The sequence below is a fragment of the Camelus bactrianus genome, chromosome 12, assembly GCF_048773025.1.
Source record: "Camelus bactrianus isolate YW-2024 breed Bactrian camel chromosome 12, ASM4877302v1, whole genome shotgun sequence".
Lineage (NCBI taxonomy): Eukaryota > Metazoa > Chordata > Mammalia > Artiodactyla > Camelidae > Camelus > Camelus bactrianus.
This window is the reverse complement of record NC_133550.1, coordinates 14646821-14668523: the sequence shown is the minus strand read 5'-3', so window position 1 is coordinate 14668523 and position 21703 is coordinate 14646821. Positions and strand designations below refer to the sequence as shown.

The window sequence follows — 21703 nt, the reverse complement described above, 5'->3', positions numbered from 1 at the left end:
AGAAATAGCCTGGGATCAGAGAATGGACCAAACAGAGACTGGAAACAATGCCTGGCTCTCAGAAAGAAGTTGACCTGCATCCTGAGTGTTCCATTACCCATTTGTCAAAGCCAAAATGGGCCAGGGCACACATGAGGGAGGATGCAGGACCATTTCTTGAGCAACATGGACTCAACTTCCTTGAGTCTATGTGAGAGGCTTGTGGTGTACAAAGGAGGGCATTTCCTTTCTTATTTTGCCTCCACACTTCAAAAAATCAGCACCTGCATTTTGTGCCTGAGTCTTTAGATCCTGAATTTGACCAATGTATCCAATTTTTCCCTGTTGAAAGATTATGGGATTCACATCCATGAAGTACAACTTCCTGCGTTTTACTCTTTCTGCAGGATACATCTCTAGAGGCATAATTCCAGTTCAGGAGTATGTTCATTGTAATTATTCCTGATACATATGATGAGACCAGTTTCTTGGTCATGAGGCAATTTTAAGTATCAATCAAATATCTTACTGTGTAGCAATGTTCTTCTGATATAATTGGACTGTAGTATGGTTTTCTAGGGATTATGTTTCACCCCTGGGGCAGGAAAAGGCAGAGTCTAGAGACCAAGTCAGAGATACTAAACAGCTCAGACCTGATACCGGCGGTAAAAGCAGCCTTTACCATGATGACGGACCAGATTCTTCCCACTCCATTTGCCAAACTGACCTAGGAGAATTCCTGAACATCAGAATGCCAAACTACTGTCTGTTAGAGTTCCCTAAAGGAGAGATGTGAAGCACTGGGGGGTGGGGAGCATCCTTCATTCCTAAAAAGGCATTTGTCAGGTGAAAACTTCAAGAACCAATGGCAACAAAGCAAGGCAATCCGAAACCATGCATTATATTATAAATCTGCTTTATTTAGCAATTAGAATTGAGCAAAGAGATGAGGAAACATCACAGGGATACAGACCCTGCACATCAGAGAACTAGTCACTGTGCTTTCATGATCACTGCAAAGAAGAACCCAACCCTGCAAGAGGCAGAACTCCTGAACCAGTGGAAAGCAAGGGGGACTTGCCCTGTTCTGGAGTAGGACCCCGGCAATGACCTTCCCGATGGTGAGTTTGGGAACCTCAGGTGGAGCAGGTATTGGCAGAGAGATGAGGGCACTCAGAACTTTCAGTTCTAATTCAAGAAGGAAGAGAAGAAGGAAGCAGGAGAGAGAAAGCAACTGGAGGAGAGGGCAGCTGAGGGGCCCAGAGACACTGTGGGACCAAGGCTGAAGGAAGGGCTTCAGTGCCTGTAGCTCTTCTTGCTGGAGGAGGTGGTGGTGTATTTGATGGTGGAGCTGCTGCCCCCGGCAGAGCTGAGGCCACTTCCCAAGGCTCTGCCACTGCCAGAACTGAAGCCACCTCCAAGGCTGTGACCGCCGCTGCTGTAGGAGTAGCCACTGCCTCCGCCCAGGCTGAAGCCACCGCTGCCACCGCTGGCACCGCCATAGCCGCTGGAGACGGTGGACTGCACCACGGCTGTGGAGGGAGGGGGACAAGGTCACAATGAGACATGGTGACTCGTTCTGCCAGACTGAGTCCAGTCAGAAGAGCACAAGGGCAAGGGAGGGAGGCAAGCAAAGGTACTTACAGATGTTGACTGGTCCAACGCCTTCCCCACTCAGCCTAGGAGAGAGGAGACACGGCCATCATGAGACCTCAGAGAGCCACAGCTGGACCAGGGTGGGAAGCCTCCCCGTGAGGAGAGTCCATGGGGAAAGTGCCTTTCAAGTGGTTTTCTGAGGGGAGCATTCTGGCCACAACTAGAGCCCCTGAAACGTGAGCTCATTGGCTGGACATCTTGGAGCTGGACCCAGATGCTGGGGGAGGTTGTGAGGTACTCACCTGCACTCCTCGCCCTCCAGCAGCTTCCTGTAGGTGGCGATCTCCACGTCCAGGGCCAGCTTGACGTTCATCAGCTCCTGGTACTCCTTCAGCAGCCGGGCCATGTCCTGTTTGGCCTTCTGGAGGGCGTCCTCCAGGTCGACCAGCTTGTTCTTGGCGTCCTTGAGGGCCAGCTCCCCACGCTGCTCAGCGTCAGCGATGGCGGACTGCAGGTTGGCGCACTGGAAGGGGAAGGTGGGCAGATGAACTTGCAACCTGATCCCCAGGGGAGACTAACCATGGTTCTCCTTTCCGAGTGAGGAAGAGTTCTAGAGCCCAGATTTCATGGGAAAGGCACTCTGACAATTTTGTCCAGAATTTTTCCATTCTGCAAATCTTATCTAGTCTAGGATCCACTTGGAAAACCTATGCACTTTGTGTTAACCACCCTGAGTGAGAACTGGGCTGGCAGAACCTGGAGATACTACAGCAGACACAAGACCAGGGGACATCAGAAGAAACGGACCAATGGGCTTGTTTTGAATGTTGATTTTTGGATACGTTCACGTGGATGCATACTGAATTAAACAAATCAAAGACATTCTGGTGAGGTGATTTCACATTAAACTGCTGAGACCTTGCCTTTGTTCCACCTCACATTTTTGGACAAGATTCATTTGTTCTGTCTTTTCTGTTTCTTTTTCACATTAACTGAGCAGATTTGCAACAATCTTTCTCACACTCTCTGTCCTGCCTTTTCTTTACCAAGTTGTGTCTTAATTCCCAGAGCAATCATTCCTTTTATGTAATCTCTTCTCCACGCCTCTAGACCATATTTTTACATCGCTGACTGTTGGAATTGGTCCTGTTGTAAGTTTATTTCATGCTCCTGGGCTGGGATCCATCTCTCTAACCTGTAGGAACGCACTAAGGGTAGGAACTGCATGTCCTCCCCTCCCTGCTGTCCCCTCTGCACACAGGAACTTCCCAAATGATGGTTGATGACTGCCTTGTCGCCTGGGAAGGGAAGATGTGTTTCTCCTCCATGGTCCCCACCATACCTGCTTCTTGACGTGGTCGATCTCAGATCTCAGCCTCTGGACCATGCGGTTGATCTCAGAGATCTCCTGCCTGGTGTTGCGCAGGTCGTCCCCGTGTCTGCCTGCCGTCACCTGCAGCTCCTCATACTATAAACCAGAGGGAGAGAAGGGGGTGTACGTTGGCTTCATGTGACAATGACGACTGTCACACTCATCAAGCATTTAACAAACTGAAACTAATGGTTTCTCCACAAGGTATTTTCCCATTATTGAAGGTACAAGGTCTTTGATACTGTACACCCATCACAGATCACCCTGGTTGGGACCACTGACTGCCTGGTTCCCTTCAGGACCAGCTATGTTCTGTACGGTTTCTGAGAACAAGCATCAGGGTGAAGCTGAAGCAAAGAGCACGAGGTCCTTATGTGCAGTAGCTTTCGTCCTTCATCAGGTTCTTGACTTACTAGAGTCGGACATAAATACTGTAAAGGGCTACTCTGTTAATGCAGGGGACACATTCTGTGAAAGGACTCCAGCTTCCTAGAAATAGATTTCCCCAGTGATGTCTGTAGCTTTGCTGGTGTTCAGGGAAAACGCACGAGGGATTCTTCATTTGCCGCCCCCACACTGCTCACCTTCGACTGGTACCAGGACTCAGCCTCAGCCCGGCTCCTTTGAGCAATCTCCTCGTATTGGGCCTTGACTTCGCTGATGATGCTGTCCAGGTCCAGGCTGCGGTTGTTGTCCATGGAGAGGACCACAGAAGTGTCTGAGATGTGGGTTTGCATCTGAGCCAGTTCCTGCAGAACATGAGGTCGTCAGACCATCTTTTCCTGCGATGTTTACAGACGTACCCAAGCCCAAGATTTCCACCCTTTGCACAATCTTATACCAGTGAATAAAATAGGGTGAAGAAGATGCTTACTGCTTCATAAAAGGCTCTTAGGAAGTTGATCTCATCTGTGAGGTTATCTGCCTTGGCTTGTAGTTCAACCTTGTTCATGTAGGCAGCATCCACATCCTGGAGAATAAGCCAGCAGACTACAGTCAGATGAGCCCTCCTTCCCAGTCTGCACCACCTTTCAGTCTCCCTACTTACACCTTTCTCAGATATGGGCAGGAACCCAGGGTCCTCTCCTAAAAGAATTATGAGCCCCTGATCTTACTCAGCTCACCTTTTTCAGTTTCACAAATTCATTCTCTGCTGCTGTGCGCTTGTTGATTTCATCTTCATACCTGGAATTAGAAAGGATAAAACATAATCAGCCAGTCGAGAAAGGGATACACACAAAGCAGCCTGGGATCCCAACTTTTCATAATGAGATATCCAAATGGAGCGTTCCTGCCAGTGTGCCTAAAAGATGTATTTTGTGGTCTCTAAATTGTTTACTTCTTTTCTCTCCTCATCAGCCTACAAGACCCTTTTGTTCTGGGGGGTTTGTGTTTAGGCAAGAACTGTGATTTCATTTCCGTGGTCATGGTTTACTAGCAATCATGCCCTCATCTGGACCTGCTCTTCCAATGGACTTGAAGTGTGGGCTTCAGGAAACGGAGCCCATTTCTCTCTTTTAACTCACTTGTTCTTGAAGTCCTCCACCTGGTCCTGCATGCTCCTCAGCTCCGAGTCCAGGCGGCCTCTCTCCCCCAGGATGCTGTCCAGCTGCCTCCTGAGGTTGTTGATGTACTGCTCAAACAGAGGCTCCAGGTTCTGCCTCACTGTCTTGGTGCCCTGTTCCTGCAGCAGGGTCCACTTGGTGTCCAGGACCTTGTTCTGCTGCTCCAGGAACCGCACCTGGAGGAAGACAAGATGGTTATTTTCCAGATGAAGAAGGGAGACAGAGATGTGAGTTGACAGGTCCCCAAGCAGATGTGGGTGGTCCCCATGGTATTGGGTGACTCCAGTTCATGTACAGAGGCTCAGGGTGATGGTTCTGCTCCCCTGAACCCTTTTCCTTTACAGCACACAGATCTCACCAACCAAATTCCCCCATGGAGCTTTGAGCTATTACCTCCCACTAATTGATGGAGCCTGTCAGTGTCTTTCAACATTTTATCTCATCCTCTTGATAAAGAGAATCACAAATGTAGTTTAAAATAGTGTTTTTCTGATATATTGCAGAGTCTTTTTTAAAAGAGTACCTCAGTTAAAGTCATGTCAAATGTTTAGAATCTCATGATTCAATTTTAACCCTATTAATGATTGGAGTTCATCAAACTTCCCATTCTGTGCATACGTCTCCTCTAAACAAATTCCCTTCATGGTCATGATCTGGTTCTACAAGTTGAGTGTTTCTATGGAGTTATATACATGTTTCTGAGTCTTTTAGTTCCTAATCCAGCTAGAATATACTTTTCTGCTTTCCGTCTTCCCATTGCATCCCTCTGTCCCACTTCCCTGGGCTCTAAAATATTTTCCACTGTAATTCCCTTTTTAGTTTCGTAAGCCCTTACAAGGTTATGCTAACCCATTCAATTCTCATTCCCTTTTCTTTGGGTCAAGGTTATCAACAGTTGAGAATTCTTTCTGGCAGGAATGAGAGACATGGGAGGGATCAGTAGTGCTAAATGATTTCAGTCTCATTCTGCCTGTGGTCCAAATGGAGCTAGCCCTGCATCCAAGTGGAAAGTTAGCCTGAGTCCCCTCCTCCCTCTCTCCCGCATCTCCCTCTGGTAGGGCATTTCTTGGTTCCCTAGTTTGGGGAGTCTGAAATCCCAGTGGAGGGCAGGTGCTCCTGGCTCACCTTGTCGATGAAGGAGGCAAACTTGTTGTTGAGGGTCTTGATCTGCTCCCGCTCCTCAGTTCTCACTCTCTGGATGGTGGGGTCGATTTCCAGGTTCAGAGGAGTGAGGAGACTCTGGTTGACGGTGACCTCTTGGATGCCTCCAGGAGGGAGCACAGGGAAGCCAGCGCCCCCATAGCCACCAGCAAAGCCAGCTCCACCACCGAGCCCAGCTGCACCACCAAAACCGTATCCACTCCCAACTCCACCTCCAAAGCCAAAGCCAAAGCCACCTCCGTATCTGCTGCCGTATCCACCACTGATGGAGATCCTCTTGGTGCCCCCCAGGTTATAGAGGCTGCGGCTGCCAAAGCCAGCCCCTCCACACACTCCAGCCAGGCCACCACCGCCCCTGGAGCGGGACACCGACACGCTGCTGAAGCCAGAGCGGCAGACCCCAGGGACTCGGGCTGAGCCAGCACTGAAGCCCCGGCGGCTGGTGCTTTGGCTCCTCACGGTGGATCTGCAAGACATGGTTCTGAAGACTAGAAGGCTGAGGAAGGTGTGAGAGGCTGGAAGGTAGAGCTGAGAGGAGCAGATGTGTGTGAGGAGCTTCCAGGTAAGCGCTTATATATGGAGAAAAGGGGCTGGGCTCAGTCCTAGAAGGTGAGCTTGCAGGTTGGGAAGGGCTGGGCTTTACAAACAGTGAGATCACCCCCGGCCCCTGGAAAGGTATAAAGTATGAATATTGCTTCTTTGGCTTCTTTTAGTCATGGAGAAATTCTGGCTTCTAGCCCTGACTTGATCCCAACACAATAAGACTGGAGGTAAATTCTCTGAAGTCATGAGTTAGTCATGTTCCCAAACAAAGGAGACAAGGAGCTGATCTGTGATAATTGTCCTGTCCTTCTGCTTACTCAGACACTCTTCTGTGTGCCCCCTTCCCACATATGTTGTCTCCTCCACCAGCACCACCCTTCCCATCAGGGGCGACTGTCTCTGAGGGCTTGTGAGCATTTGCCCCGTGGCCTGAGCAAGAAGTGGCCTGCGCTGTTTTTTCACCCTGTTTGAACGTGTCCTTCTGGAGCTCCTGGTCGCCTTCCTGGTGGCCTGGCCATGGGAATGCTGGCCACTTTGGAGACATGACTCTACTTTGAAGGGCAAGAGGGACAAAGGAGTTGCATTTTTACAGGATAAGATCAACTCTGTCCTGTGTGATAAGCTGCCCGACTGACAGTTTCATGATCAGGTAGGAGATCACCCAAGCCCACTCTGTGCAGAGATCTGACCCCTCCTCGGGGATTTTACCCATGCCTGCACCCCCTCCCCAATGTTTGCTTTCCCCCTGGGCCAATGATCATATAGGTTTTTTTTTATCAAATGAAATTCATAGATGTCTTTCTCTTGGTCTTTTGGAATGTTCACTTAGAACTTAATGTAAAGAATCTAAAATGAGTAGGTCAAAAGTCATTGAGGGGATTCACTGAATTTTGATTCACACAGATTCTGACATTTCTTGAGAATCAAGAATCAGACGTCTTAATGGACTGTGTACAGAAAGTGGAAGGACATATATCAGCAGTGAATCATAAAAAATGTGTCTTTACAAGTGTGATGATATCACAAGGAAATCCTAAACTTGTATTTCTAATCTCATGCTTGAAATCTCAAATCCCCATATGCCTTCTTGAAGGGAGGGAAGGCTGTGAAGTGAGCACAGCACTTGGTGTAGAGGGGAACGAGCTTTCTTTTTTCTAGTCCTGAGCCAAAGGGACGCTGAGAGCAATTACAGGCATGTGGTTTTAGGAGAACATCTGGTTAAATGTACAACCAGGGGAGGAAAGACAAACTCCCACATTGATGACGAGCCTAAGGAAAGCTCTTGCAACTGTCTGAGAAGCAGTCCCATCTCTCCAGCATTTGGTGGGGGGCACAGCATCCAGGGAGGCAGGGCATTCCCTGTCCAAAGGAGTGCTAACTCAGCATCTGGCAGGGAAGAGATACCTACTCGAGACAATGGAAGCAGCTTCCCTTCCTCCACCCTGATTGCTCAATGCTTGACCAAGAAATGTGCTTCCACCCACTTCTGGGAAAGAGGCATTCCTTCCCATGGAACAGTGTTCTGATCAGCTCTCTTGAGATAGAGTCTTTAGGTTTGGCAGGGATGAGGCCAGGAGGGGTAGGAAGGGTTAGAAGTCAGGTGGGGGCAGCATGCATTTGTCCAATGTCCTGTGTCCATGTCAGTGTCCAGTGTGTGTGGCTGCTTTCACATGGCCATGACAGAGTTGAGTAGTAGTTGCAACAGAGAGCATGTGGCTTGCAAAACCTAAAAGGTGTTTTAGATGGTCCTTTAAAGAAAAAGGTTGCCGTGACAATGAGTGTGTATATGTCCATGAATGACTGAAAAATTGTGCTGAACACTGGAATTTGACACAACATTGTAAAGTGATTATAAATCAATAAAAAATGTTAAAAAAAAGAAACAATTCATAACAAGAAAAAATAAATAAATAAAAAGAAATGAGAAAAAAGAAAAAGTTTGCCAAACTCTGGTGAAGAGCAAGGGGCTCTGGAAACACGCTCAGGCTCACAGTCAGGCTCCCCTGTGTCTTTATGCAATTACTCATTCTTAGAACTGTAAAGAGGGGTGGTGAGATGAAAATTGTCCCTTCCTCACAGTGTTGTGAGGATTACACAAAATAATTACTGCAAAGGTCTAAGCACAGGGTCTGTGCATAAGTTCTCAATGAAGATGAGAAAACTTCATTATGTCATCATTGTAATGGAAGTATGGGGAGGCTTGGTGTGTTCAGGGACCCACAAGGAGCTTCAGGCACAGCTCGTGTGTGTTAGGGGTGGAGAGTGAGAGAAACAGTCTTGCGGGTTGGTGCCACATTAATAAGGACCAGAAGCCACATGTAGAGGTTTGCCCTGACTCCCGGAGGCCACGCAGAGCCACAGAAGGCAGGAGAACAAGATGAGAAGTACGATCTGCAAGCTTGCTGGCACTCCGAGCAGCAGGATGGGGAAGAGCTCTGCTCCGGGGCGAATGCAGCTCCTTGCCCAAGTGAGGGAGGATCTGAGTCCTTGGAGGGAGCCTGACAGGCTGCTCTCTCTCTCGCCTGTAGAGTCTGGCTCCCCTGTGTCACCCTCGTCTGGGTCCTCACCTGTCCCCTGCACCATGCACACAGGGATGGTCTTCTATCATCCAGCACAGGTGAGCAGATCAGTTCCTCTTTTAGTACTGACTGTAGATCTTTTCCAAGGTGGGAGCACACTCATCCCCGAATGAAGTATATGGTTCAATGTCAGCAGGAACCTCACAGTCAGCCATTTAGCCTATCAGAGTATGGTTTAACTTCAACATAATACCCAGTCCTAAAGTTTGGTATGTGCACCAGATGGCATCAGCGATGTAAAGTACCATGCTTCATTTCCTGACACAAGTATTTTTCCTATTGCTAGTTTTAAAAGTTTCTCTCAATGTAAATATATATATATTCTATAATATATTATATCTAATATATAAGATATATACATATCTTTTTATTCCCCAAATCTGTTACCACCTGCCAGGGAATGATGTCCTGGGAACCAGTTCCAGGGACCCTGACCATGAGCAAGGTCACAAAGAGGGCTCATGAGAGATGATGAGGGCTCCTGAGACAGTGGAGGGGGGATCAGAGGGAGGGACCCCCGTGGCAGATTCATTTCTGATTCCACTCTTTCCCACCACTCTTAAAAGGTCAAGTTTGCACTTGATTCATTTGCTCGTGATTTTCTCTATCTTTCTTGGTCTGGGTGTGGGAGGGACCCTGTGTTCCCTAGCCCACTTTCAGGCTGCTGCCTTGGGCTACGCTGTGCGGCTTTCCTCCTCTGGGGTCCGGTCCTCCACCCTCTACCCCTGCTTTTGCACCCAGAACAGGGGTATGTTCTTTGGCAATGAGGACCCACCGGATGGTTACAGAATTGACCTTTCAGATGAAATCTCCCTAGCGATGCTGAATTGTGTCCCAAGGTGGAGCCCAAGGAAGTTATATTTTCCCAGAGGAGCAGGGCAGGGAAACCAGACCTTCATAAAATTAAAACAAAGGGTGATAGCTCAGGCGACTATGTGAGAGAAACTGAAGCAAAGCAGCGTGAGTAACTTCGGTGACAGCCAGTCTCTTCTCTGCCAGGCTGCGGAGCCTGGCCGCTCCTCTCTGCCGGGAAAGCCTCCATCCAGTCTGCTGCTGTGTCTGATGGCTGGGGAGCGAAGAAAGTCTTCATTCTAGGGCCCAGGGATTAATGTGTACTTCTTGCATTTTTCCCAGTTTCCCAGCAAGGAGAAAGGCAGGAGGAGTCCCCTGGAGCCTGAGCCCATGGAAAGTCTGCCTCAAGAGGATTTACCTTGTCTTTCTGCATCCCTGGGTGGAGCTGACAGATGAGAACAAGGAACAGGCTATTAGGCTATTATCACATTCCATCAAAAGCTTAAGGCCAAGTGCCTAATCATCAAGTCCCAGTGCAGGACGATGCCGTTCAGAGGGAATCCCACAGACCCAGTCCTGTCCCTGGGGAGCACCCATTGAAAGAGAAATACGTGCAGCCACACGTGTGAAGGATGGAGACAGTGGCACCAACTTCGGAGCGGAAAGCGTGGCCTGCTGTGATGCATGGAGTAGTTCAGAAAATACTGAAACTTTCAAAAGCACATTACTTAGTAATCAGCCTTGTGGAATGATGTCCTATTACATTCGCCTTCTGGTTGAACTCCCTTTATTTCAGTAAAAGGGAAATATTGGTTAATCACGAATGTACTGGGTAATTCCACCCCCCCCCGCCCCAATTCAGGATGATCTGGAGTAATTCCTACCCAAAAAATTCATCTCAAAATCTTCTGAATGGCCTAGAGAGCAAATGTGCCTCGAACTGTCTCCTCTGAGACATCTTGGCAGTCAGTGGCTACTTCCATTTGTTAATCCTTTATAATCTTACTTTAAGCCTAAGGTTGGAATTAGTGACAGATCGTTGATACTCTAGAACTAATGTTGGGAAGGAGGCCTTAGGGGGGTCTGATACATTTAACTTCCTCCCTGTCTTCCTCTGCTCATCCCTCAGCCACTTCTGGGAAACAGCTTGGATTTTTTTCAATAGGACCAGAAGAACATTCAAGATGGCTAGCAAAGTTTGGACCCTGTGGCAGAAATTGTTAATTTGGTCAATCTAGATTCCATTCCCAATTTACTTTTTTCTTTCCAATTTCCACTATAGAAACATGAAATGTGAGATATTCTTTCTCTTAAATGTTTTTGTTTATTGGCATATTATTTCTATACAGTGAAATGCACAGATCTTAACTGTAGTGTTCAGTTTTGACAAATTTGCACACTTCTGTAATCCACATAACATCAAGATGTAGAACACTTCCATTCCTTCAGAAAATTCCTTTGTGCTTTTTCCTTTTAATCCCACTGCCCCAAGCAATCACTGTGTTTGATTTTTCCACCTTGAATTGTTTATTTTAGAATTTTATATAAATGGAATCATACAGCTTATACTTACATATTTATAAATATATGTATACACTTGTGTATGTCTGGTTTTTTCAGTCAGCAAAATGTTTTTGAGATTCATCCAGATTGTCGTAAATAGCAGTAGTTCATTCTTTTTTATCGCTGAGTAAGATACCATTGTAGGAATAAACCACATTTCTTTAGCCATTCTGACTGATGGGTTCCTAAAACATTTCCATTTTGAGGTTAACTTCCATAAAACGGTTATGAGCATACTTAGTCTTTTTGTCAACAAGTATTTTCTTTTTGCTTAAATAAACACCTAGGAATATAATTGTTGCATCAAAAGGAAATGTACAGCCAGGCACATCTCTTGTGTATCTACCAAAAGCCATAGTAAATTCCACTTCTCTCTCTCTCTTTCACACACACACACACACATACAAACACAAGTAACCGTATATTAGTTGTCTAAAATAGTCGAATCATTCTTTTAAATATGCTTTAATTTTTAGAGCAGTTTTAAGTTCACAGCAAAATTGAACATATGTAGTTCCCATATACTCCCTGCCCCCTCACACATGTAGCCTTCCCTGCCATCAACATCCCACACCAGAGGAGTACATTTTTTATAGTCAGTGAATCTATGCTGCTATAAACATTGTGTGCAGGTTTTGTGTGGACATAACTTTTCAGCTCATTTGAATAAATATTAAGGAGCACAACTGCTGGATTGTATAGTAAGAGTATGCTTAGTTTTGCAAGAAACTGCCAAGCTGTCTCCAATGTGGCTGCATCATTTTGCATTCCCATCAACAATGAATGAGAGTTTTTGTTACTCTGCATCCTGGTCAGCATTTGGTGTTCCCAGAGTCTTGGATTTGTACTATTCTAGTAGGTGCGTAGTGGTATCTCATTGTTTTAAGTTCCATTTTCCCTAATGAAATATGATGTGGGCATCTTTTCATATGCATATTTGTTATTGAACAAAAACTAGAGAACAAACAGGCATGCCTCACCTCAATTATCAGAATTACTGATTTGCCTAAATTTCACATGATCATACCATTTACAGCCCTCTTAATATATCTCACAGTGGTCATGAATACTCTGACCCAATAAGTAACAAATTAAAATTAAGTTAAATCCTTGACACTTACAAATTGGCTTGACCAAATGGGACTCCATGGGCCTTCCTCCAGTTAAAATAGTTAATATGCCCCAATGTAAATTAAAACAGTGCCTTCAAAGACTGAAACCCATTTTAGGGGATATATTCCTCCAAATAAGAGAAAGGCTTATTATGCTCACTATTTCTCCATCCAACAACCCAATTTGGCCTATTTTTAAACTTGGAAAGAATAAAGGTGACACACAGTGAATTACCACAACCCTAATGCCATGGTCAACCCATTAATGCTCCCTACCCAATATTGTTGAAATTGCTGGCTCGATCCAATCAGCAACTGGTAAATATTTTGCTCTTACAGATTTAGCTAATAATATTCTGTCAGTGCCCATTGCAACAGCCTCTCCATCAGTTTGCTTTCACCTCCGAAGGGGCACGATACATCTTTAACCAGACACTCATGGAGTACCTCAGCAACCCTGCCATCACGCACAATTTCTGCAGGCAAAATCTTAAACGCATCAATGCCAGTTATAAAATTCTGGTTTTTGAAGTGAAGAGAAGAAGAAAACAGTGAATGAAGGGCCACAAATTGCAAAAATATCCTTCTTTCTTATGGGTGAGTTGTGTTCCACTATATATATATATATATATGCTACATCACCTTTATCCATTCATCTATTGATGTGCACTTAGGATGCTTCTGTATCTTGGCAATTATAAAGAATGTTGCTATTAATAGTGGGGTGTATGTATCTTTTTGAGTTAATTCTTATTTTGCAGTTGGCTTTATTCCTTTGATAACTGTAAGTGTAAAAAGCTAAAGCTCTAACCATTCTTAGAAACAATGAACAGTACATATATGTAAATTTAAAAATATGTGCAGTATATTGTGCATATGTATTTACATGCAACATATTGTATATGTGCAGTCAAATTGTAACAATTCTACCTAATAAAACTGAAAAATGAAAAAAAAATCTTAAATGCATCAGACTTTCTCCAAAGCTATTACATTGATGAATCCCCCTTTGAAAAGTTTCATTAAACACACTCGTTCAGGGCCAACAAAGACTCACAAAGGAGCTCACAAAAAGAGGAAGGGCCATTGTCTCACACATAGTGCAAACTTCAGCCACCTTCGTTAAATTCCTGAAGTGATTTGCTAATCCGAGGGCCACTCCACCCTCAACACTGTTAAGAAACTATCAGATATTGACCCTTTCAGCACCCACATTACTAGCACAGGCCTAATATCTTTTAGGCCTATTTGGGGTCTCAAGGCAACATATTCCTTATTTACAAATTTGACTTGAGCCCATTATGCAGTTACTTGCAAACTAATCCACCTTGAATGGGCTTCCCTCCAATGAACGGCTCTCCAATCTGTCCAAATTGCAACACAACGGAACGCTGCCCTTCATGCTTTCCAAAGACTTCCTCATTCTAGAGGCATCGCAACCACTCTCACACCTCCTGGAGTCTCTGGACCACCCACGATGGCCCGTTCCCCTCCACAGCCACTCTGTCTCCCTGTGAATCATCAAGTGACCCAATCACACCTGGACAGATGGACCCACCAGGGTCCCTAGGCTGGTTGTAGATCTTAAAAAAAAAACAGTTCTGTCCAACAGCTTATATTATAAAAGCACTTTATTGAACACACTCTGGAGGTAGTCAGACCAGATGGGATTGGGGTGGGGACTCTGTTTTAATGGTTTAGATACTGGAAAACTTTGGATTCTTCTGTCACCAAGGATCAGGCTGTGGAGACCCAAAGCTGATTTGAAGCAGAGCACAGAATCGCGACAGAGGAGGCTAGAGACTGGGGGTTGAGCGTTCTGGAAACCAAAGAATGTGGGTCTGTGACAGACTTGGTTGACTACACTCCAGAAAAAGAGAAGACTTGGCTTGGGCCACTCCCCAGAAGAGGCAGTCACCGCGGCTGGCTCCTGCATTTGGGAGACAGTGACTTGCTACAGGCTCTTAGCTCTTGAAGCTCTTCCTGGAGGAGGAGGTGGTGGAGACAAATTTGACGCTGGAGCCGCTGCCCCCGCCGCTGCCAAAGCCCAGGCTTCGGCCACTGCTTGCGCTGAAGCCAGAACCCCCAACGCTGAGCCCGCCGCCTAGGCCCACGCCCCCGCTGCTGCTGGAGTAGTAGCTCCCGCCGCCGCCTCCGCCAAGACCACCGCCCAGACCGCCACCGAGGCCACCACCAAAGCCACTGCCACCACCGTAGCCAGAAGAGACGGTGTTCGTGACAACGGCTGCGGAGAAAGGAAGGAACACTTGGTGAGCCCAGTCTGTCAGATGGATCCAACGCATCTAATCTATTTGATCCTGCTGGTGTTAGCACTGTACCCGGCCCCTCTGACACAGTAGCAGATGACGCTCAGAAGCGCTAAGTCACTTAACAACGGTCCCTAATAAAAAGTTGGTAAACATAGTAGGTAAGGGACAGTGCTAAGTCCTTGGGGACGGGAGGAGGAGCAAGGCAGGGGGACAGGGTCCAGGATGTGTCATACACGGAGCCTACACTTTAGGAGCCACGTTGATTCCTGTCTCAACCTGTATTCTTTCCCCATCACCTGCTTCTCACTGTGTCTTAAATAACCATTTTGGGGCTAGGAGTGTCTGGTATCTAGAAACAGCAGGATTCTGACTTGGCACAAAATACCCCCTGTATCATCACGGTTAATGTCTGTTCAAAGTTACTTACAGATGTTGACCGGTCCGACACCTTCTCCACTCAGTCTGAAAGGAAAAAAATGGAAATGAGTTAAAGACGCCCCCAAAGACAGCATAGGCCTGAGTGGGTAACTCATGTTTAGAGTTCGTCCTGTGAGCAAGGAGCCTGCATGCCTGAAAAACTGCTTAAATCAGAGAAAGAGATAGCTCTCTGGAGACACTTCCCAAGGAAGAGGACTTGGCCTAGAAACAGGTTAGCAGAAGAAAATTATCATTCACACTCTCCTCCACCCATTATAGGGAAAGCATGAGTAAGAGTCTGTGGGAGCTACGAATATGTATGAAGTCGTTTTTGCCTCGTAGGTGCTTACATTCTGTGAGAAGACTGGATGTGGACAGAAATACTTCTAACAGGGAGCAGGCGGGAGCAGTGTCAGAAGATTGAATAAAACAGAGTTTGGGAATCCAAAGGCAGGTGAATTTAACTCAGCTGGAATAATTATGAAAGGCTCCCTGAAAGAAGTACTTGTAGGATGGGGAAGGCATTTGTTGAGTTGCTTAGTTGTTTGAAGGAGAGGAAGCACCCAAGAATACTGGTGGTGGGAACAGGGTCAGAAAAGTGAGTTGAGGTCACATCGCGTAGGTCAGCTGTATGTCCAGGTGTCAGATTGGATTGGATTGGATCATTGGATTAATGATGCATAACGATCATGTACAAGATAGTGGCCCCCCCGTGCGTGTGTTTTATACCCTGTAGTGGAGGATAAGCTACACTTTATCAACTGTGAGGCCATCCTGGGCTCATGGTGTCAATCTTGTCACGCACCTGCACTCCTCGCCCTCCAGCAGCTTGCGGTAGGTGGCGATCTCTACGTCCAGGGCCAGCTTGGTGTTCATGAGCTCCTGATACTCGCGCAGCAGCCGGGCCATGTCCTGCTTGGCCTTCTGCAGGGCGTCCTCCAGCTCGGCCAGCTTGTTCCTGGCATCTTTGAGGGCCAGCTCCCCACGCTGCTCGGCATCAGCGATGGCGTTCTGCAGGTTGGCGCACTGGAGGGGAAGCAAGGCAGAGTGGGGCCACTCTAGAGGCTGGGCTGGGCCTGGGGTGTCTCTTTCTGAGCTTCCAGAGAGAAGCCAAGACATTTGTCCTGGTCAGTGTGGATGGTGGAACATTAGAACGCCAGGACCCGCACCAGCTCTCTGTGTGTATGTGTTGTGTGTTTAGAAAAAGTAAAATGAAACAAAACAGGTCTGCCTTTCAGAGCACAGGTGCCTTCCCTGCCTTCTCTCGCTACCTGCTTCTTGACGTTGTCGATCTCGGCTCTCAGCCTCTGGATCATCCTGTTCATCTCGGAGATCTCATGCTTGGTGTTACGGAGATCATCGCCGTGCCGGCCCGCTGTCTGCTGCAGCTCCTCGTACTGGCACCACCGGAAAAGAGGAAAGATTCCATTTAGATGAGGATGGAAACACTTTCCCAAGTTCGTGGGCACGAGCTACCAAGAGGTGGCAAGCGGTGTCGTTATCTGGGGCCTGGGGCTGGTCTTAGATAATCTCCTCTTTAGTGCCTTTGCTTTTCTAGAGACACTGCTGTGAAATTCAGTGAGATTCTCTTAAGGTTCTTGAATTTATGTGGTAGATTCATACAGGTCTGTTCCCATAACTCATCCTAATAGGCCTCAGCAGGTTTCAGGAGCCCCATCCTTTACATTTGGTCATGGCCTGGGATCCTAGACCTGTGTCCATCCCTCACTCGGGACACATTTGCCATGGCACCCACCTTGGTCTGGTACCAGGACTCGGCTTCTGTCCGGCTGCGGTTGGCGATCTCCTCGTACTGGGCCTTGACCTCAGCAATGATGCTGTCCAGGTCCAGGGAGCGGTTGTTGTCCATGGACAGAACCACGGACGTGTCTGAGACGTGCGTCTGCATCTGGGACAGCTCCTGCAGGGGAAGACTCGAAGTCAGTCATCTGATTCTAGATAAACAACAAGGTCTTACTATATAGCACAGGGAGCTACATTCAATATCTTATAATACCTATAATAGAAGAGAATCTGAAAAAGAATATGTATATACATGTATATGTGTATAACTGAATCACTATACTGTACACCAGAAACTAACACAACATTGTAAATCCAAAAAATTAAAATTAAAATTAGAAAGAAAAAAATGAAGTCAGTTAATTGCTTCTGTATTATTTAATGTCAGGTCCATTCAAATCTCCTCATTGTGCTATGTCAAGTTGAGAAAAAAAAATAATTCCAACATAAAAAACTCAGGTAAGTTAATAAATAATCCAAATCATTACTAAGCCTATTTTTTTAAAAAGACTTAAACCCCTCTGAACCTCAAGAAACCCCTACCATGTAAACTCTCAGACTCGAATCTTACTTTAAAACAATCTAGTTGTGTGGTCTGCTGCTGTGGGAGTAAACCGAGAGAGGGTGGTTCTCCAGAAAAGGGAGGTGGCCAAGAAAGGTATACCAGGGCCTCTAATAACTCACTCTAAATCTCATTCTGCAAAATGATTATCGAGGAGGTTTTTTGCTTTAAATTTGACTTTAAAAAAAAAGGCTTTATTAGTTAATAAAGCATTGATAGTATTAAAGAAGTCAGAAAGACAGAGATGTGTCCATAGCTTAGGAACCACTGACAATCCTTAATCCTGGAGACCCTAATCCCTGGTGGTGTCCCAGTGACCATCATTCGGGCTCCTGCACAGGGAGCATTTCTTACCGCGTCAAAGAACATCTTCATGAAGTTGATCTCATCCATCAGTGCATCGACCTTGGCCTCTAGCTCCACTTTGTTCATGTAAGCGGCGTCCACGTCCTAGGGCAACAGGGATGGTTGGCGCCACTCCCCACTTCCACCCTGACTTAAATGAACAGCACCTTAAGTAAGTGTAACCACGGGCGACAGGATCTCTGCTACCCACGCACCTTTTTCAGCATCACAAACTCATTCTCAGCGGTGGTGCGCTTGTTGATTTCATCCTCATACCTGGTGGCACAAAGGATGGGAAGTGCTTAGCAAAGGATGATGGCCAGGTGAAGCCTGGGGTCTTTACTGCATAAAAAATCAACTGTGAGCCTGCCTTTCCACTACAAGGGGCTTCTTGAAACATACAGACAGAGAGGGAGGGCACACTGGGAGCGTGAGCCCCTGGGCAAGGTTCTTACCCGTTAGGATACTGTTTTCTCTGCAATTGTCTATCAGATAATCATTCTATTATTGCTACAATTCGGTTGCTTCAAGAACATTTCTATAGAGAAACTGTGTTATTTCTCCCCACTCCACGTCTAGTCAATTTCTGTAATGCTTTTTATAGTCTTTGAAAAAAAAAAACTAGCAGCCCAACTGCTAGTTCATAAGGACTAAAGAAATTATTCGAGCCACTAAGTTAGGTTGTGTCATCAAGTCCTGCTCTGGGGGGAATCCATCAAAAAGCCCATGTTGCATATTTTGAGTGTACTGGGGAGGAAAGTCTCCCAAAACAAGGATTATATGACTGCTTTTCGCACCAAGTAGTACAAAGGGCATGGAGATTGTTGCTCTGGCCAGTGGCTAAATGCCTTGCAGAGGGACTGAGCTTGCAGCTATAACTTTCTAACATGAACCTGCTTTTTTTTTTCAGTACTCTAGTGTCCATGGAAGGTATATGTTTTCAGCCCCTGGGGGAAGCATAAGCAGTAATCTGGTTACCAAGTACATCTGGTGCCAAGACCCACCCCTCTTTCCACTCCATCGCAACTCACTTGTTCTTGAAGTCCTCCACCAGGTCCTGCATGTTCCTCAGCTCCGAGTCCAGGCGGCCTCTCTCCCCCAGGATGCCGTCCAGCTGCCTCCTGAGGTTGTTGATGTATTGCTCAAACAGAGGCTCCAGGTTCTGCCTCACGGTCTTGGTGCCCTGTTCCTGCAGCAGGGTCCACTTGGTGTCCAGGACCTTGTTCTGCTGCTCCAGGAACCGCACCTGGAGGATTGAAGACACAGGACCTTGGATTTCAGGATTCAATGGTCAGTTTCCCAGTTATCCTTCCATCTCATGCTGTCCCCCTAAGCCTTCCCACGGGCAGTGCCTGGACCTGGGCCCCAGGATGGGAGATCCAAAGTGAAGCGCCTAACCTCACTATTCTAGGGGAGACAGGACATTTATCCAGGGCACAAACAGCACTGGGCACAGCTGGGTGGAGAGTGGCCCAGTGCAGTGGTGGCTGAGAAGGCACTTGGGCTGCTGCCCAATGAACTCATCTGCCTTCCTCTGTAATCAGCCCCGTTACATGGAGCACACGATTCATCTCTCTGCCCAAATAGTAATCAAGGAGTCTTTAGGGGGGTAATCTCTGAAGGGAAAGAAGTAAGACCCTCTCTTCCAAACTGCCAGTCTAATTAAGAAAGTGGCCCACAAATCCAGGACACAGAGACAAATAGAAACTCACAACAGCAAACCAGGAAGATACCAGCAAAGTCAGAGGACCTCCCTCTTCCCACTTTCTTTGGCACTAATTCCACTTTCACAGTGGTTTTTCACAAAGAATCATGTCTCACCTTGTCGATGAAGGAGGCAAACTTGTTATTGAGTGTCTTGATCTGCTCCCGCTCCTCGGTCCTCACCCGCTGGATGGCGGGGTCGATTTGCAGGTTGAGGGGAGTCAGAAGACTCTGGTTGACAGTGACTTCTTGGATGCCTCCAGGGGGACAGACGGGGAAGCCAGGGCCACCAAAGCCACCTCCAAAGCCAGCGCCACCACCGAGCCCAAAGCCACCACCAGCTCCACCGCCAAAACCAAATCCACTCCCAGCTCCACCTCCAAAGCCATAGCCGCCTCCAGCACCAGCTCCGAACCGGCTCCTGAAGCCCCCACCACCAGCGCTGAAGGAGATCCTCTTGGAGCTCCCCAGGTTGTAGAGGCTCCGGCTGCCAAAGCCTCCCGCTCCACAAGCGCCCCCGAGGCTGACCCTGCCAAAGCCGCCGCCACCGCCGCCCCCGGACCGGGACACTGTGGTGAAACTGGTGCGGGAGATAGACGGGGTGATGGCGGAGGCAGTGCTGAAGCTACGGCTGCCCCCGCTCCGGAAGGACACACTTGACTGGCGAGACATGATGGCTTGTTCCTAGTGGAGCAAGATGACTAGATACTGGCAGTAGGGAGGCGCAGGAGAGAACAGAGCACAGCAAGACGCAGAAGGTGGCTCTGTTACCCAGGCACCGCAAGCCCCTCTTTTATCCTCTAGAACTGGGTTGGGCGGGAGAGCTGTTGAACTGTGAATGATTAAGTGGGCTGGGCATGCCTGGGGGGCAGCTGTGAGCTCACCGGCACACCTGCGCGGTGGTGTGGGGTGCGAATGCCTTCTTCCTGGCAGGCTCTGCTCAGGTAGGGATAACCTTGCCTTGCAGCCCTGATGTCTTGGCAGCAAGACGGCGATGCTGCTAGCAAGTTTCTCTTTACCACCGGGGCCCAGAGCTGTGAGGAGCCCAGAAAAGGGTGCCAGGAAGCAAAGGGGCATTTGGGCAATATCCTGAGGGATCCTTACAGGACTAGGGATGTTGCCAAGCATCCCAGCCCGGTGTACACTGTCCACGAATGGGGGGCAAAGCGAGTCCCCCACTGGCAGTGATCTGCTCTTCTCCCTTTTCTATGAGAGGTTGCTGTGGGGATTTCAGTACTTGAAAAGCCAGCCGTGGCTTGATATTTCAGCTATGTGCTATAGGGAGAAAATAGATTTCCATCCTTTACTGCAAAGTTTCCTTTCTTGGGGGAGGCACAGTTATTCCAGAGCCCGCTGGGCAGATTCTCCTGCAAGGTTTGGTCCAGAAAGACTCCCCAAGCCCTAAGCTCCAGAAACAGAGAACGTGGGACACCCCCAGCCCTGGTCTATCCCACTTTGCTCTCTGCAGGGGCAGCCCTATCTGGCCACAGTTCCTTCAAATTCAGCATTTTCTGCTGCATTTGAACATTTCCCTTGCTCTTTGGCCCCAGGCAGGACCCCGAAGGGGCTTAGCAAACCCAGGGACCCCGTGCAATCAATCCCTCCCCAAAAGTCCTGAGACTCCGCCTGGCAGTCATGTCTCTCTTCGGGGGGGGAGTTGCTCTGCCCGCTCCCCGCCCCCCAGGTATGTTCCAGCAAGCCCTCAGTTATTCCACTGGGGAAGAAATGAGTCATTGTATCTGTTGATACAGGCTGAAGGCTGCCACAAACACATACCTGCAGGAGCTTCTAATCTCATCAGGAACATGTCGAGAATCGGCCGGCCTGTTATAACGGCGAACCTCCCTGTTCCAAGCAGCGGGATTGCTGTGCTTTCTCTAAACTCCAGCTCAGCTCTCCTTCAGGGCCAGGGGATTGGAAAAGGAATTCTAAATCTACGGATTGTCCTGCCGGAGAGACTAGAAGGGGCAGGTTTGGGGGACCGGGCAGCTGGCCTAACAATCTACCACAGTTGTTTTAGGAAGCCCCCCCAGTCTGCCTCCCAGTAAGACCCCTCTGCAAAGCTCATCTGGGTGGGTTATGGCACCCAACGGCAGAGAAAGGGTCTGGCTGAATTTTATCAAGTGTCTGTTTTAAATTACATCCCCTCTTTTTGGCTGCAGACCTGAGTTGGGCCACATCTCTGCCTCCCCAAAACAGAAGCAGGACCCATGAAGAGCTGTGAGGTGGGGAGGGGCACCTCTGGGCAGGGGCTGGAAGTACAGGTAGGGTGGGAAATGGGCTTGAAGCCTTGGGGCCGATGGGCAATGTTCTCAAGAGTAAAGAAATGAGGACCCAGCC

The 21703-nt window shown here is 47.7% G+C and overlaps 2 protein-coding genes across 2 annotated transcripts; both read right to left on the bottom strand.

Annotated features, from left to right (window-relative positions):
* Nucleotides 1-878: 878 nt before the first annotated feature.
* LOC105076368 (keratin, type II cytoskeletal 6A) lies at nucleotides 879-6220 on the bottom strand. The gene is made up of 9 exons (XM_074374829.1): nucleotides 5638-6220; nucleotides 4474-4688; nucleotides 4072-4132; nucleotides 3822-3917; nucleotides 3532-3696; nucleotides 2918-3043; nucleotides 1878-2098; nucleotides 1624-1658; nucleotides 879-1511 (listed from the first exon to the last, which is right to left on the bottom strand). Exons 1-9 carry the CDS (start codon nucleotides 6148-6150, stop codon nucleotides 1276-1278), a joined length of 1668 nt encoding a protein of 555 aa, XP_074230930.1. The 5' UTR covers nucleotides 6151-6220; the 3' UTR covers nucleotides 879-1275.
* A 7655-nt stretch (nucleotides 6221-13875) lies between these two features.
* On the bottom strand, nucleotides 13876-20144 carry KRT5 (keratin 5). Its single transcript, XM_010964338.2, has 9 exons — nucleotides 19481-20144; nucleotides 18691-18905; nucleotides 17875-17935; nucleotides 17669-17764; nucleotides 16706-16870; nucleotides 16221-16346; nucleotides 15755-15975; nucleotides 14960-14994; nucleotides 13876-14507 (listed from the first exon to the last, which is right to left on the bottom strand). The coding sequence occupies exons 1-9, from the start codon at nucleotides 20033-20035 to the stop codon at nucleotides 14227-14229; spliced, it is 1755 nt and encodes a 584-aa protein (XP_010962640.2). The 5' UTR covers nucleotides 20036-20144; the 3' UTR covers nucleotides 13876-14226.
* Nucleotides 20145-21703: the final 1559 nt, after the last annotated feature.